A 19,928-nucleotide genomic window follows, 5' to 3' on the forward strand; every position below is an offset into this window, starting at 1 on the left:
AAAAATACTTAGTTTTCTTATAAGCTTGATTATTCTGAAATGCATTGGGTGCAGAATGGTTGTAATCATATATAGTCTGCATTACTATTTCCTATGAATTAATTTGAAATAATCTTACCCAAATCAGCCAGCATTATTTCTTCCTCTACAAAGAAAAAAAAAGTTAAGAATTCAATTCATAAAGGAGCACAATAAAATAAAACAAAGGCAAATTGATTAATATCATATAAATGTATTTATTTGACAATCATTCTTAATTTAACATACGAGGCACACGCGAGTATCTTTTCCTTCGTCTCCAAAATACGACTGCTAGTACAATGACAAGAACAATTACGACGGACATTACACTTCCAATGATCGCCCCTACATCGGCGGATCCTTGTTCTACAGGCGTGGTAAGTGTATTCGATATATTCGTTGTTGTATTGAAGGCGTTCATCAATGTTGTTGATCCTGTAGGAATCGGTTCATCTTCAGTAGTAAAACTCTCTGTTCTAAATGTAAATAAAAAGAGAACAGTTTTCTTACGAAATTCCCAATAATGCGAAGTCATATTGTTGAGATCATAAAGGCTGAAAAATGTGTGAAGAGGAAGATCTGAAGTTGGAGGGGGTGGGGTGGAGGTGGCGCAAAATAAATAATGGGGGCACAGAAACGAAATCTATTCCAGTATTCTGGATTTTCAAAAAAATAAAAATCAAGTTTTCCGGTTACCATGAATCCGGTCTTCATGTTAGACCTTTTTCATTATTGTTTTCGTCATTATTAATCATCAAAATAATATCACAAATACTGCAAAGCCCTGATGATTCCAGACTCCTTTTTTTCTGCCTTGCAAAAGTAGAAGCCAAGACTTTTCATTACAAACCCCATGTTATTTTTCTTCTAAATTCAATTTCTGCTGTGGACCTAACGTCAAATAAAGCAACAAATTGATCAGGTATGATCTGACATTTGATGGGAGAATAAATGTGACAGTCAGACCGTAGTAATCGTCGCCAGGTAGAATACCTTACCTAGAAAACAAAGGTCCTGATATAGAATTAAAGTTTAACATTTTCACCTCGTCATAGCCCATTATATACGTGAATATCACCATTACATGTACATCCAAAGTGTATATATTGGTATCAGAAAGTTACTGATACAGGATTTGTATACTGGAAAATCCCTGGTATACACTATTCACACTGTACACTGATATACACTGTACATACTAAAACTGATATACACTGTACACACTGGACTCTTGTATATAATGTACATACTGGACACTGATATACACTGTACATACTGGACACTGATACACATTGTACATATTAAAACTGATATACACTGTACATACTGAACACTGATATACACTGTACATACTGGATACTGATATACACTGTACATACTGGACATTGATATACATTAATATACACTATACATCCACTAAACTGATGTACATTGTACATACTGGACACTGCTATACACTGTACATACTGGACACTGCTATACACTGTACATACTGGACACTGCTATACACTGTGCATACTGGACACTGATATACACTGTACATACTGGACACTGATATACACTGTACATACTGGACACTGATATACACTGTACATACTGTACACTGATATACACTGTACATACTGGACACTCATATACACTGCACATACAGGACACTGATATACACTGTACATACTGGACATTAATATACACTATACATACACTACACTGATATACACTGTACATACTGGACACTGACATACACTGTACATGCTGGACACTGATATACACTGTACATACTGGACACTGATATACACTGTACATACTGGACACTGATATACACTGTACATACTGGACACTGATATACACTGTACATACTGTACACTGATATACACTGTACATACTGGACACTGATATACACTGTACATACTGGACACTGACATACACTGTACATACTGGATATTGATATACATTGTACATACTGAATATTGATATACACTGTACATACTAGACACTGATATACACTGTACATATTGGACATTGATATACATTAATATACACTATATCTTCACTACACTGATATACATTGTACATACTGGACACTGATATACACTGTACATACTGGACACTGATATACACTGTACATACTGGACACTGATATACATTAATATACACTATACATCCACTACACTGATATACATTGTACATACTGGACACTGCTATACACTGTACATACTGGACACTGCTATACATTGTACAAACTGGACACTGATATACATTGTACATAATGGACACTGATATACACTGCACATACTGGACACTGATATACACTGTACATACTGGACATTGATATACATTGTACATACTGGACACTGATGTACACTGTACATACTGGACACTGATATACACTGTACATCATGTACACTGATATACACTGTACATACTGGACACTGATATACACTGCACATATTTAACACTGATACACTGTACATACTGGACACTGATATACACTGTACATACTGGACACTGATATACACTGTACATACTGGACACTGATATACACTGTACATACTGGACACTGATATACACTGTACATACTGGACACTGATATACACTGTACATACTGGACACTGACATACACTGTACATACTGGATATTAATATACATTGTACATACTGAATATTGATATACACTGTACATACTGGACACTGATATACACTGTACATACTGGACACTGATATACATTAATATACACTATATCTCCACTACACTGATATACATTGTACATAATGGACACTGATATACACTGTACATACTGGACACTGATATACACTGTACATACTGGACATTGATATACATTGTACATACTGGACACTGATGTACACTGTACATACTGGACACTGATATACACTGTACATCATGTACACTGATATACACTGTACATACTGGACACTGATATACACTGCACATATTTAACACTGATACACTGTACATACTGGACACTGATATACACTGTACATACTGGACACTGATATACACTGTACATACTGGACACTGATATACACTGTACATACTGGACACTGATATACACTGTACATACTGGACACTGATATACACTGTACATACTGGACACTGATATACACTGTACATACTGGACACTGATATATACTGTGAAAAATAGACACTGATATACACTGTAAATACTGGACACTGATATACACTATACATACTGGACACTGATATACACTGTAAATAATGGACACTGATATACACTGTACATACTGGACACTGATATACACTGTACATACTGGACACTGATATACACTGTACATACTGGACACTGATATACACTGTACATACTGGACACTGATATACGCTGTAAATACTGGACACTGATATACACTGAACATACTGGACACTGATATACACTGTACATACTGGACACTGATATACACTGTAAATACTGGACACTGATATACACTGTACATACTGGACACTGATATACACTGTACATACTGGACACTGATATACACTGTACATACTGGACACTGATATATACTGTACATACTGGACACTGACATACACTGTACATACTGGAGATTGGTATACACTGTACATACTGGGTACTGATATACACTGTACATACTGAACACTGTTTTGCACTGTACATACTGATCATTGATTTACACTGTACATACTGGAGAACTATAGACATTGTACATACTGGACACTGATATACACTGTACACTGATATACACTGTACATACTGTACACTCATATACACTGTTCATACTGTATATGCTAGACCCGCGACAATTTTTACTTCAAACTTAGGTTCTTTATTTACAAGTAAAATAACATAAAATGGTAAACAATGAAGCAGAAACTGCGATATAACGATGTCGTATGCGAAATTAAAAACGGTATATCAAGACCATGTATTTGCAAAATTGCTATTTCATTCTGAATTCCCTTGCTGATGTTGCTTGATCGACCTGCGAAAGGAAAATGTGTTAAGAATGCCTTACACATTCTACCATATGATGACATGTTTCATCGATTAGTATGTGGGTTGCTATTTGTGAATTGCTTGCATAATTTACCGTATCAGATTTAATTGACGACAAGGATGCATACTTTGGTAAGTCATATTGAAGTTTAAACATGCTATTAAATCAAACATCACACATTATATTGAGTTTTCTGGTGCATGACGTGATGTGACGTATACATGTAGTTAACGAGGTCTATGAAACAAGCGTTCGTACTGTGGTGGGAAATAACTTAAAGTTGATCTTGCACTGTGAAGTACACATCAGACCTACATAACATACACACTATCCAACCTATGAATATTTTGTGTGATTAAAAAAATGACCATACATTTCAAAATACGATAATTTAAGTCTATTCTCCTGTAAGCAAAGGAACAATATAGCTTCCTCCATGGTCGACACTTCATCAGTATGTTGCTAAGCGAATCCTTGTGCGGTGGAATCAAATCCTATTTACTGTTTCCGAAATAAAATTAAAAATATTTGCATCTTTTAGTGTTGAATTTAAATCACAATTCATTTCTTTTTTTATACGATATAGATTGGTTTCGGAGATTTTTACGCATAAACTACATGAACCAGATGAAATTTTACAAAATGTTAAAAAGATTAAAAGTCATTCTTTAAATATATAATAACAGTCTGAACAGATACATTTATTAGATATATACTGTATATATTGTATGTACTTGATGTCACCTGATGTACTGTGTATGATAATGGACGTCATTTGATTAAATCTGTACAGATTGGAAATTCCCTGTTATACCATGTACATAAACAAAGGTGAAGGTAACAAACAGTGATCAATTTCAAAACGTCTATAACCAATACAAAATAGAAAGTTGGACAAACACGGACCCCCGGATATACCAGAGGTGGGATCAGGTGCCTAGGAGGTGTATGCATCCCCTGTCGATGTGTTTTCTTTTTCTTTGGCATGAGAATATTCCTAATCAATTGTTGATATAGATAGATGCACTTGTGCGTGTTGTTTGTATTGTGTTCCACACAGCCTACTTAGGAGGTGATCTACGGGAGTATTTGTATTCTACACCTGTCGTTGTATTTACATGTACTGATGACATGTGTTTCTTCAACGTATAACCTATATGTGAGGATAGCCATGTTTATATAGCTTTTATTGTGTAATTTTGCATCCTCGTCACCCTATGGGAAATTTGTGTGACCTACAAGTTTTAGACGTACTTCCCTTTGAAGTGTCAATGTTTTACGTAAGGACATATGATAAACAATACTTATATTTAGCACATCTAACATATAAAAAGCAAGGCAACATATAAAAGGGTTTTCGAGAACAAACATACACATGTACCTTGCGCATTCCCTTTTTCCTTAATTTATCAAACCAGGTATTAAAGGGACTAATTCACGATTTTACCCAAAATTTTGTTTTTCCCTTTTAATGATCAAAATCTACTGTCTAATGTGTTTGAAAGATTTCACATGAAAATTAAGATTATACATCTTCACAGAAGCTTATTATAGAGAGATTATTATTTGTTTTGTAAACAAAGATTGCGGTATGCTACTGTATACGAAATTTTCAAAAGGAATGGATATCGATACAAGTATTATTATATCTTTCACATTTCAAGCATTTTTGGGGTGAAATGTGTCATCTACAAGTCAAAATTTATGACCATGCAAAATTAAGATGCATTATATTTCAAAATCAATATTTCACTTGTTTGTTTACATAAAAAGACTCGAGTCTTTGTTTACATAACACATATTTAAGGCTAAAATATAGCTCTCATTCTTGCATTCAGAAGGTCAAAATTTTGGCTGTCAACAATAAATCAGTTATATTTCTAATGTTTAACATCAAAAATGGAAAATATTTTTAGCAAAAATCGTGAACCAGTCCCTTTAAAACATATAATTAATAGGGTCATCATATGTTTTGGTTTTACCAGTAAATGTAAAACATTCATTGATGTTGGGGTTTTGAGTTCGAATTGGGCTTTGATGAATGTGTAAAGATGGTGTTTGCGTTCATGCATGTGTAGTAAAGTTACGTTTCTTTAAATTATATCAATATGTTGGTGTTACGATATAAAAATAAATATATTGATTGATTGTATACTGTTTAACATCCATCTCAAGAATGTTTCATCCATATGGAGACGTAACCATTGCTGATGAAGGGCTGTAGAATTTAGTCGTATGGCCGTTGAGCAGGGAGAGATCGTTATCGTGTCACACCCGCTGTGACACGGGATCTCGGTCTTTACGGTCTCACCCGAAGGAACGCTCCATTTAGTCGTCTCTTACGACAAGTAAGGGGTATTGAGAATCTATTCTAACCCGGATAGAAAATATATTACATAATTGAAAGCACGGACAAACATCAAATGTAATTAGATGTATGCATATATCAAACATATTTATATAGACTTATTTTGAAATGATTCAGTTCGCTACAGTCATTTGGTCGCACGTGCATCTGAACCAACATTCATAAAATCACAATGTCTGAGTTACTTACTCGTTAGGACAAGCGGGGTCTGCATAGAAGCATCGCTGTTCTGTATTGATTTGAGAGCAAGCTGGAACTACAAAGAATCCGAATATTGGTGAATGTATGCAATAGATAAACATATGATTTTAGTAGATAATTATTTAATTAATATATCAAGATCGATACTGATCAGTTCCCTGTAATTTCAGTTGATAATTATTATGTAATATACCAACATTTATAAAGGTCTGTTCCCCTGTAATTTCAGTAGATAATTATTATGTAATATACCAACATTTATACAGGTCAATTCCCTGTAATTTCAGCAGATAATCATATAAAATACTAACATTTAAACAGGTCAGCTCCTCTGTAACTGTCAGCTGGACAACCCTCCGAGAAATGTCCACACCTGAGCGCGTCCAGGTCTCCATTATAGAGTGCCCCTAGACAAATACCTAATTAAAAGAAAGAGATACATGATTACATTGATGTAGATGATGAAGTAGTCATATTCTTTTTTACTTTCCCAAGCGTGTCCATTCTGATAAACATTACAAAAATGTATTTATCAGTTCTCCGATATATTTTAAAATATCAGTTAATCGTTAGATTTCTTGAAAGTGACAAATTTCATATAAAATCTTATCAGTGTTTTTCTTTTCTTGTTTTTGAATTGTTTGTACGCACCTTTCGGGTAGATTCCCACGGTGTACCTGTAGCAGAACTCTACTATTGCCGACAAGTCAAGCTTGGGAACACATGTATACTGATTCCGTCCATACTTATCCTCGGTACAGTTCAGTCTGGTCGCCGCTGTAGTAAACTCTGTCTCATTGAGAGGACAGGAAGCCACCACGTAACCATACTGGTTGTACGACATACCTGGGTAGAAAATCAGAATATTATATTCCGTGCTTCAAAATCGATGAAGTCATTTTGGAACCCTGTACGAAAATAGTGAAGGGTCTAAGATATCACTGATTCCTGGATATCATAACGCGGTCCAGGGATCGAATGACACGAATGTCTCTTTATTTTTATGATTAATACAGATGTGGCTTTGGTGTAGGAGAGACAACTTCAGTATCACTGTGCAGTGAATTATATTCTGAAAGAGAAATGAAATTGTAAATAATCAAAGGATATACCTAAGACCTTCCTATAACCAAATTACAGGACAATAAATAAATATTTCTAATCACTGGTCACTTGTGCTATCAACTTAAATTTTTACTTGTCAATTGATAACTCTTACTGTTCCTTCGGACCAATCTGATTAAAATCAGCTCCTCGACCCGCTCCTCGTATTGCGACAACATGAAAATAAAGGAGCGGATCGAGCTGATTTTAACCATAATGCCGACGTTACTTAAGTTATTTCAGTTTGACCTGCTTTGTTCATAGTAAGAGTAGTTAAACTATGAGGTGTTAATGAATGGCATATAACCTGTGCTGCAGACTATCAAGTCCAAACGGCCTTTTGCACGGCCACCAATATTTTAGAAAAGAAACCACTGTTACAACTTGCAAGAAAGGAAATAAATATTGAAAAGTTATGATAAATTGAAGTACAAACGAATTTATATAGTTTTAATATAATTTGAATAACATTAAAATTAACCAAGACTCCTTATAGTAAGCATTAAATAACAATCATATGTAATTATATTTATTAATTTTAATTTTCCTTTAATTTTTGTCTCTTTTAAAAGCCACTGTGGGTAGATCTCTAAAATCGTTTATAAGGCGGTCAGAATTTTTAAGAATTGTTTTACGGTTTTCTAAAATCTTATGAATGCAAGGTGAAGATAACGAACAGTGATCAAACTCCTACAAGCAATACAAACTATTGGGAAATCAGTAAATACTTCCAATACATATATAATCCCGTGGGTTCCGTGTTAGAATAGGTCCTCAGAACCCCTTACTTGTCGTAAAAGGCGACTAAATGGGGTGGCCCTTCGGTTGAGACCGCAAAAACCGAGCCCCCTGTCACAGCAGGTATGGCACGATAAAGATCCCTCCCTGTTCAAAGGCCTTAAGCGTCGAGCATAGGCCGAAATTTGCAGCCCTTCACTTGCAGTGGGTCTCCTTATGAGTGATATATTCTCGAGAGCGACGTTAAACAATATCCAATCAATCAATACATGTATATTACATTTACATGTATATAAGTTGTCTTCGTTATACGGAACAATTGTAAAAGATGGGACATTCTGAACCATTATTGTTGTTAGATTCCATGTCTAATATTGAATATCTCACAATCCAATCTTAATAATCACGCATATTATGAAAGACTTTGTATTTATTACATCACCATGCATATGAAGAGGGCGGACTACGTTTTTAAAACTTGGGCCCGAGGTCCGATCACTTTTTAATAAGTCCCCTACCGACGAAGTCGAGGGAACTTTAGGTTTGCGCTCCGTCCGTCTGTCAGTCAGTCCAGTTTTCCGCACTTTTTTTCTCTGTTCTTAAATGGATCGTTTTCCTCTCTGAACACTTTTTACTTGCATCATGAAATACCTTTATGAACGAGAATGCCCATATCCCCTTCTGATACTGTGACGTCAGACAATGTTAGATAGTTTACAATGTACTCTGTAGATTGTTTACCATGTACTTGTGATTGTTTGATAAATTGCCCTCGTTATAAACATTAATGAAGATGTAATATATTTCTTTTTTATACAAAGTATCAAAACCCGCACTAGTGGTGTTAGTTTTTACTGTTCATGTTTTTCACACAGTAGCCTATCGGAGACAGGACAATATCACTTCAGTTATGCCGTGACGTCAGCCAATAATTATTCGCTAGATGACTCTGACTGGACAACTTCCGTTATCTGGGTTGCCCCTAATAAGAGCCTGCACATGCGTTTAACGTTTTAAAAGGATCCAGCGGCGAATCACCCGTACCTTTTTGAACTTTGAACATAAAGTATACACTGGTTGTGTTAAATAATAATGCATTCAGTGTCACTGTACACAATATCTCCACAGTGACACTGCCTGCTTCTGGTTGGAATGAGGAGGTCGTGATTTCAACTTAAATTACTACAACACCAGTATATGATTGTAGGGCGATTGGCATTTTTGTTTTGCTTGTTTTGAACATATTTTATTGATGAAATCAAAAGGATTGGGAACAAATTTTAACAACTTACAAGTCCCTCTCCTAAAATATTACAATTTGTCATGCAAAGTAATAATTAACAGGTAAAATGTACAATGATTAAACGAATCTACAAGTTTTTTCTATAAATCTATGAGCAACTGAAACAAATATTTATATTAGTTTGCAGAGGTAAATTTACATTACCGCATAATAACAATTTTGTATCAGTATTAACCAAGTCAAGCATGAAAAGGCGATTAAAAAGGTTATTTCTAGCCCTGGAGTAATTTTTACAAGCAAAAAAGAGATAATATACATCTTCATTAATATATCATCGTGTACAAAACGGAGAATTTGTAATATTTTGTTTATGAAGATCATAATTAAGTATACAATTGTATCTTAGCTTTGTATGAATAAGGTTGATGTAAAACTTATACGGTACCAATTTTGATGCACCAGATGCGCATTTCGACAAATTATGTCTCTTCAATGATGTTCAACCGAAATGTTTGAAATCCGAAATAACTATGAAGTTTTAGATCTAAATATAGCCAAAAACAGCGTGCCAAACAAGCTATGCATGAGGGAGATAATCCTTAATTTTGAAATGAATTTCTAAATTGTATAAAAGCAATTAAGTATATATCCGGATTTTCAAGCTAATAACGAAGTACTTAGCTACTGGGCTGTAGAGACCCTCGGGGACTAACAGTCCACCAGCAGAGGCCTCGACCCAGGGGTCATAATGTAAAACTTATACGGTACCAATTTTGATGCACCAGATGCGCATTTCGACAAATAATGTCTCTTCAATGATGCTCAACCGAAATGTTTGAAATCCGAAATAACTATGAAGTTTTAGATCTAAATATAGCCAAAAACAGCGTGCCAAACAAGTGGAGCCAAATTCGTCCAAGGATAAGAGTTATACATGAGGGAGATGATCCTTAATTTTGAAATGAATTTCTAAATTTTATAACAGCAATTAAATATACATCCGTATTTTCAAGCTAGTAACGAAGTACTTAGCTACTGGGCTGTAGAGGCCCTCGGGGACTAAGAGTCCACCAGCAGAGGCCTCGACCCAGGGGTCATATATCGTTTTCGAAAAGAGTAATATAATGGTGGTCTTGTAATATCTGTTATATTTTTAGCGGAATGAATTGATTGAAATGGCTTCTCTGGCTTCTACATTTAATAAATTCCACTGTTTTATAGAGTCGGGTACAAATGATTTCTTTAATAACTTTAATCTGCATTTTGGAGTGTAAACCTGATCTTTGTTTCTAGTATTAAAAACGGATATATTTTCATATTTATGTGGAATAATTTCATTTAAATAATCAGGAGCGCTACCATTGCAAATTTTAAACATCGTAGTCATTTTTGCAATATAACGTCTACTTTGTAAAGTTTACCAGCCTGTTTCTAAATAAAGGGATTCTCTAGATGCAAAGATAGGAAGACCAGTAACAATTTTAGCTGCACATAATTGTACTTTTACAAGAAGATAATGAGCTAGATGATCTATGTTACATGCCCGCTCTTAAGGTGAAATTGTGTTAAGGTCGATAACTATTTAAAAACGTCAAGAGCGACGCTCCGTGAAAATATTTGAAAAAAAATGACAATTTTACCTCGGCATATGTGAGTATGTACACGTGTGATGTGAGTATGTACACGTGTGATGTGAGTATGTACTCGTGTGATGTGAGTATGTACACGTGTGATGTGAGTATGTACACGTGTGATGTCAGTATGTACACGTGTGATGTGAGTATGTACACGTGTGATGTGAGTATGTACACGTGTGATGTGAGTATGTACACGTGTGATGTCAGTATGTACACGTGTGATGTGAGTATGTACACGTGTGATGTGAGTGTGTACACGTGTGATGTGAGTATGTACACGTGTGATGTGAGTATGTACATGTGTGATGTCAGTATGTACATGTGTGATGTGAGTGTGTACACGTGTGATGTGAGTATGTACACGTGTGATGTGAGTGTGTACACGTGTGATGTGAGTATGTACACATGTGATGTGAGTATGTACACGTGTGATGTGAGTATGTACACGTGTGATGTGAGTATGTACACGTGTGATGTCAGTATGTACACGTGTGATGTCGGTATGTACACGTGTGATGTGAGTATGTACACGTGTGATGTGAGTGTGTACACGTGTGATGTGAGTATGTACACGTGTGATGTCCGTATGTACATGTGTGATGTCAGTATGTACACGTGTGATGTCAGTATGTACACGTGTGATGTGAGTATGTACACGTGTGATGTGAGTATGTACACGTGTGATGTCCGTATGTACATGTGTGATGTCCGTATGTACACATGTGATGGCGGTATGTACACGTGTGATGTGAGTATGTACACGTGTGATGTGAGTATGTACACGTGTGATGTGAGTATGTACACGTGTGATGTGAGTATGTACACGTGTGATGTTCGTATGTACATGTGTGATGTGAGTATGTACACGTGTGATGTGAGTATGTACACGTGTGATGTGAGTATGTACACGTGTGATGTGAGTATGTACACGTGTGATGTCCGTATGTACACGTGTGATGTCCGTATGTACATGTGTGATGTGAGTATGTACACGTGTGATGTGAGTATGTACACGTGTGATGTGAGTATGTACACGTGTGATGTGAGTATGTACACGTGTGATGTCAGTATGTACACGTGTGATGTGAGTATGTACACGTGTGATGTGAGTGTGTACACGTGTGATGTGAGTATGTACACGTGTGATGTGAGTATGTACACGTGTGATGTGAGTATGTACACGTGTGATGTGAGTATGTACACGTGTGATGTGAGTATGTACACGTGTGATGTGGGGGACTATACTGGGTTATACCAGCATGATATCGAACAATTTCGTATTCTTATAAAGTCTTATGGGGCGTTAGTAAATCCCGTTATTGGTAATTCCCTGAATTTTCTTGTTTTACATGCACCCATTTATGACCAAAAAGAAACAAAATAAAAGCGCGAAACTGTGTATGCTTTTGCGTATTAACTTATGATAGGTGAGCAATACCAATGTCCAATGTTGAGCTTATTCTACACACAAAACAATCACAAGTTGATTTTAAACGAAAATCCTAAATTCTAATACCAGTCGTATATCCAATTTAGTAAAGTGCTTGTGTGCCAGACCTTAGAGTCATAAGATTGGTAGTGTGCGTGTATTGATAACAAAAATGAAGCCTCTGGAATATTCACGATATACGGGCCGTGTAAGTGTTACTTCATCGTTTTACTGCACCAGACGGGGTTTTTTTTTTCGTACAGCGATACAGACGTTTTTGACGAATAAGCATGACCTAAGAGCTTCCAACATCAATGAGGTAAATGAGTGCATTTTAAAGCGTTGAGCTGCGCTTTATTATCGACAATTGGATGTTGCCTTTGTCATCGCGTTTTCGGTTAATCGCCACTACAGGAAAATGTATACATCGCTGCAGTAAATAAACCATGTTTAAATTAGTCGTAATCTTGCAACCAATCAGGTACGGGGTTTACACATACCAGCGGGTGTTAATTTTGAGCAGTTATTCGGAAATTTAGTTCGTTGGATACTGGATAAAATGTGTAAAAAATGTCACATTTTTGCAAATCATATAAATTGCTAATTATTTACTAGTCTCTGGCAGGAGGAACTAAAGGAGTTAAACTTTTTGTGATATATACGCACATCTTTCACATTAACAAGGATATGCTTGTTTTTTTTTTCCTCAATAGGTTAACATATCGAAAGTAGAAGTATTGAACATTTAATTTGTACTCTATGACGAAATATCTACCAATGGAACCGGAAACCTTTTTATCGTCATCTGGTATCAGATATATTATTAGTCAATGGACTAGGGATCCTGGGGAAAAGTGAGACGGAAGAAGCAGGCCTTATTTGTTTTTAAAATCCCCGATTGAATCTACGTCTGTTATAATCAAAGTGATCATTAAGAAATTCATTCACGCAAATCTTTAAAAATCGATAAGAATATGCACACCAATTAGAATTTTATAGAATCCATATTCGATTTACACAACATCTGACATATGTAATCGCAAGGTGAGTTTTGAAGTTTCTCCTTCACAGGTGTTAATATTTTCGTGAGGAGAAAGGATAGGGGGCTTGGTAGAGCACTTACTGGATCCATCAATGTACTGTGAACTCTTGGATTATCGCCACTCATTTCATTGCCATCTTCGTTATAACGTTGCATTTATCTTAGAACATTTTTCCTATCATTTAAAATTCTCGTTAAAACGCCAAATTCACTCTTCGTTTGCCAAAGTTTTTTTGTTGTTATAAAAGTATGTTTTACAGTTTTAATTATCTCACTAAACCACCACGGTTCATGTGGTCAATGAAGCCGAAAATTTGTCATTATCGATCTCTGGGTTACACCTGGGTAGACAGGGTCACATTAATTGCTGTATTAGATATACAAGAAAAGTATGTAATGTAAACTGTTGTCTTGGTGTATCAACAACAAAATTTAATTCTGACAATATTGTAACATTAAGAAAATTAAGTAAATTCTTAAAAGCTATCCATCATACTCTGCCCCTCTATTGTGACTTTGTTTATGTTGCTGCAGTTTGTACGTATGCATATATTGTGAACACATCATATTGTATACTGTATTTGTACGAATACTTATATGTACTTCTCAATACTTTTGTACTATTGGTAGGGAGAATAACGAACTAATTGATTGACATCATAGGAAAATTATTTCAAGTTAACGATGGCTTCAACATGAAAGAGGTTTCTGTTTAAATTCAAAGGAAATAAACAAATTATCACATACCAAGAAGACCACCTGAAATGTATACGACATGAAATTGCAAATCATTTTTACTGTTTTATGGCAAGAGTTTATTAAAAGGGGGAGATATTTTATTTACCGTCATCCGCCAACGTATTTACAGGTACGGTGTGGGCAATATCCGTTATAATCACCCCCGCTAATTATCGCTGATCAACGGCAGAAAAAACAAATCAGTGAGTAGGCTTAACCAACTTTTTACCGTTAGTCCTCTAAAGACAATCAAAACACATTGATGTAGTAGATACAATTTGTTTTATTTCTTATCACAGCTGTTCACATACACCCTCCCCGATATAATGCCACCCCCGTCATAATCATGAGACTGCTGAGGTACAAGTGTTGTTGTTATAACCGGGGATCACTATATTTCAAAAATGTTAAAAAAATTGAAAATAATTTTTACGTCATATTTTTACATTATTGTAGTCATACAAGTATTGTACTTGAATGGGAGATAACTCTTACATATTCAAGAATAGTAACTCTTTCTGCCCAGGATGGCGGAAATTGAATTACCGGAGTAATTGCCAAATTTGCTATAATCCCATCAATTAAAAAAGGTTGCGGTTGATCGAGAGTTGACTGTAATTTTGTTTATAAGGGTGTTTTTAAGTATAGGGACGATAACTCATAGAATTTATCCGACCTATTGACTGGGAAATTAAATGTGTCTAAAACTAAACATAGTTTTGCAGAATTCCGTCCTTTGGCATTTGGAGTATAAATACGAATACCAAAAAATAGAATTAATGTCAAGTTCGTTGAAAATGCAGTTGCAATATTGAGCTTTACAAATGAAGACCATATTGTTGCGAAATTCGTCAGCTGAAACCAATACATATTCTTCATGTAACTTATCTAATTCTTTTATCACTTCTGATTAACTAAACACAGAAGGATAGATGGTACGTACCTTTGTTTTAGTATGTCTAATGCGATATTTTAATATTCCTCTTATACTTTTGATTCATTGTGACAATGTATCTAGTTCTTCATTTTCATATTTAGCCCATCGTCTGGTATAATCCTCGACAAAACTCTTAATAAAGTTGAAGTTATGTCGCAAATTGAGAGACCAAAGTTCTCTGTATTTGGGGTCTTTCAGAAGAAGTGATCTGCCGTCCATATTTTCAACTACATCAACATCACCATTAATGACATTTCCAGCTGGACTATAGTTGAATGAAGATGAAGAACATAAACACGATGGTGGATTAGGTATGAGGTGGTCTATGTCTAGGCACTGCAAATTTTGTTTATAATTAAAATGTTTGGGTGTAATAGTAAAATAAGAATGACCCATCCTCTTTCTTTGTACATAAAAATATCAACATTAAGAATACCGAAAACAAAAATCATTATCATAATTTCTGTAAATATTCATAACTTTGACATAGACAGATTTGATGATTGGATTAAAGTATACATTGTTTCCTACTTTTTCATTACGGATCTAGATATTGCCCTGAAATTCAGTCACAAGTTTCCTTTCGGAGGATTACAAATTCATTTAGCATTTTAGCTGGATTGGTGTACCATGACATACTTTAGAGGTACACGTAGGTGAACCAGTTATCGATACAAGCATTGCCCTGAAATTTTGTCACAGCCTTCCTCTCTGAGAGTTACATACTTTTACATTTCAAACCATGAACTTAATACGTGTACTACAACCAACATTAGGGCTAGAAGTAAGTCAAATAGTTTCCTGGACTTTTTCTCATGAAAGGTGAAAATAACGAACAGTGATCAAATACATAAATATTGCACTGACATTTTGTCACAACCTCCCTCTCAGTGATCCATAATCAGTCCGCATATCAGATGGATTCGAGCACCATCATCTATCTTAAGGCTGCTCAGAATGTGTGTAATATCAATCCAGAATGCATGTGTTTCCAGGTTGAACATCACTGTCCGACAGAAGTATGTTGTACGGTTTGCAGTACTCGTGTTTAACTTGCTTGCTGATTTAGTTACGTAATCTACATGTAGATGTATACGGTACCAATTTTGATGCACCAGATGCGCATTTCGACAAATAATGTCTCTTCAGTGATGCTCAAGCGAAATTTTGGAAATTCGAAATAACAATAAAATTGTAAGAACTAAAAGGAAAACTAGAGTGCCAAAAACACTGGGGCCAAATTCGCCTAAGGATAAGAGTTATGCATGAGGGAGATATTCCTTAATTTTGAAATGAATTTCTAAATTTTTTTCACAGCAGTTAAATAAATATCCGTATTTTCAACCTGGTAACGAAGTACTTAGCTACTAGACTGTACAGACCTTCGGGGACTAACAGTCCATCAGCAGATGCCTCGACCCAGGGGCCAGATGTACAGACACAGATGTCGCTCATATGTCTTGAAATTCTTGTCTTGTTCCAGTTATTTTAGAAAGTCTCTGAAATTGTTGTTCAAATACACGTTTGGGCAGATATATAGTACATACCTTCATGGTGATGTTTTGGAGACACAAATATTGTGTTATAAATAATATAGTTTAAACAACTCTAAAAATACATGTTGTACAGTAACAAATATATTTGTGCTTATGGGTTCCAAGAATTCAGTTTTCGTTCAAGGTATCTATATATAATTTCCTCTCACAGAGGACACTACGGCGTCGTGCCCGGATTATATATCAGGTTTATTTGTTAACGACGACATTCACTTCGTTTTTACTTATCTGTTGATCATATGACATATTCTAAAGTGGTTACAAAATCAAAACATAATACGATATTTTTTCTAAACGTAAATCGTCGAAGTAGAACTACTACTGAAGGGTTTTAATTCACCACACATTAGCTGCAATAATGTAGCCCTCTCTGATTTTTTTTTAGGGAGAGGGCTACAACTCCTTAGGATCTCCGTAATGGTGCAAATGCGGGAGTGATTCACTCCCGCAACATTTGCGCTCATTCTAAACATTTCCTGACTTTCTTTACGTAAATAAAATGATATTCTATGTTTCTTAGTCAATATATAAATTTACAACCTGCAACTTTAGATTTGTGAGGCTCTATTCTACCGTTTTCAACAATTTCGATAAATCCCAGTTTCTCGATTCATATTTATGCGCCATGTTTGATGTACTGAAGTTTCAACTTCCGGTTGTCAAGTCATTTGCATATGCCATATAAGGTGGTATTTACATCAATGGACAAGTATGGAGGCGAAAGCTATTTCGTCGGTATTGAGAAGGTTTGAATTCAATATCAAGTTAAAAACCGAACAGCAGAGTGTAAATTCTTTCTGCAACAATATGATTTTCTTTCCTTTGTCGAAGTGGCTCGAGTAACTACATTTTCGCGCTGATTGTCAATGTTTAGGCTTTTCATTAGATCCACCTACGAGATCTCGCGATAACAAGCATGGCGGAGCAGACGAAGAATTTTGCATGCTGTACATTATATTTAATGAAAAACACCTTTATTAGACATGCCCGAGCACAAAGTTGGTACTCCTTTTGGTGTAAACAACATTTGGGACCAATACACAGAGTTTATTATCGGTTATTCATAAAATTATTTTGCACCATTACGGAGATCCTATGGAATTGTAGCCCTATCCCGAAAACGTCAGAATAAAAAAAATTGGATTGGGCTACATTATTGCAGCTAACCACACATATACTTTTTTTTCAAATAGCACAAATCCTTCATTATTCTTAATTTGCAAGTCTTCTTTCATGTGATATTTAGTTGAAACAACGACCAATCGCAGCCTTTTTTGTTCTAGCGTCTTCATACCTCCTTGGTTACAGCGATATTGTATCGGTACAAATAAAAGTAAATATCATGACATTTAGTTTTATGCATCGCATGGTCCAATAATTCAAGATTGATCATGCTTGTAAAATATTTTGAAAATCGCCTTTATTAACAAACATTAAACAGATAGTCCTGTAAAAATAAGGTTTCACCTAAACCTAATGACAGCAGAAAGTGTCTATGCTAGATTCTTTAACGAACTCGTAATAACAACACATTAAAACATCGGACAAAATCGTACATACGTTCATAGATTTAAAGCATTTCCCTTCAAACGAATTAGGATGAGGAAGATTAGGCATCGGATTCTTTTTGGGTGGCCAGTAGCTTTTAACACGGTAGTACAGGGAATTAACTTCAGAAAAGCAATGACAGAAATGTGTCATTCCCTGTATACACTCAGAGTTACCTGTACACGACTGCTGAGTGTTGTTTCAAAATGTAATGAGACGGAGAAAATCATACTGTCATTTTAACCTACTTTTTCTATTAAATGTCCATTCAATGAGAAAGAATTGTAACATTACACTTGTGCACCGCCCTTTACGATATGCTTGCTAACAAAAATAGGTAGTTAATCTGTTAATGTGGTTTGGATTGAAGTCACATGTTTTTAATTCGGGTTAAGACGTCGAACAATTTTCAAATGATGATATAAGCGCACTATATTTGTAAATCCTACTTCCGTTTCAATATCTTTTTTTCTTTCATGTGATATGTAATTTGCCGACAAGAATTAAAAATAATTTTATATATCCCTAGCTTCGATAGCCTGGTAGTTCCCGGTAAATATCTGTATGATGCTATACACCTTTAAACAGCAATTTAGGTAAACACTTCATCAAGAATTAAAACATGTCAACAATATATGGGACGGTATAAATTTCTTTTTTTTTCAGGTGAAGATGATGGAATATTATGACACGTTTCAAAACTATCAAATTTGCTTTTTCAGGAAAATAAATCCCTGCATTTCTCCGCTTTTGAATAATAAATGCATGCTAACCTCAGCGTTCTCTAATATGCATGGGGAATAGCACGCCTGTGTATTGCTGTGTATGCTAGTTTATTTCGGCTCAGCGTGTTAACTTTAAATAAAGGTGAGGTCTTCAAATGTGAAATTAATACTTATAGTATGTATCTGGTATCAGGGGTAAAATCGCAGGCCTTTGTACTTCCACAAGTTATGTTGTGTTATTGTGGAATTTGTAAACCCGTTTGTACAGAAGTTTAATACAATCTAAGGTCGCAGACCATTTCTTGAGGAGATAAATATCATTCAAAGTTGGTAGTTTAACATTTGCTTTTCATAACCTTCATATCATCACAGGCTCGCTCATCCTCTTATTCATGTTTATGAATTAAACCAACTCGGGCAAATTGATTGATTAATTGATTGATTGATTGATGTTGTCCGCCAAACTCAAACTTTTTGCAGTTATCTAGCGGCGCCCATTTTTATTGGTGGATGAGAGAACCCAGATACAATGTAACTGGGAAGACACAACCGATCTTCCTAAAGTAAACTGGGAAACTTTCTCACTTCCCGGCGCGAGCGGCATTGGACCCCGTGCCGACCAGAGGTGAGAAGGCATGTGAACTGAGTTACT

The 19,928-nt window shown here is 35.4% G+C and overlaps 1 protein-coding gene across 1 annotated transcript in view; it reads right to left on the reverse strand.

The window, feature by feature from the left end:
• LOC125675812 (uncharacterized) overlaps positions 1–19,928 on the reverse strand; it is a 133,162-nt gene that overhangs the window by 97,368 nt on the left and 15,866 nt on the right. Inside the window, exons 2-6 of the mRNA XM_056159464.1 lie at positions 7,231–7,425; positions 6,891–6,998; positions 6,568–6,634; positions 268–497; positions 119–145 (exon numbers count right to left, since the gene is read on the reverse strand). Of these exons, the coding sequence (XP_056015439.1) occupies positions 119–145; positions 268–497; positions 6,568–6,634; positions 6,891–6,998; positions 7,231–7,423 (625 nt within the window). The 5' untranslated portion in view covers positions 7,424–7,425. The remainder of the gene's footprint in view (positions 1–118; positions 146–267; positions 498–6,567; positions 6,635–6,890; positions 6,999–7,230; positions 7,426–19,928) is intronic.

Source organism: Ostrea edulis, chromosome 3 (assembly GCF_947568905.1).
Source record: "Ostrea edulis chromosome 3, xbOstEdul1.1, whole genome shotgun sequence".
Lineage (NCBI taxonomy): Eukaryota > Metazoa > Mollusca > Bivalvia > Ostreida > Ostreidae > Ostrea > Ostrea edulis.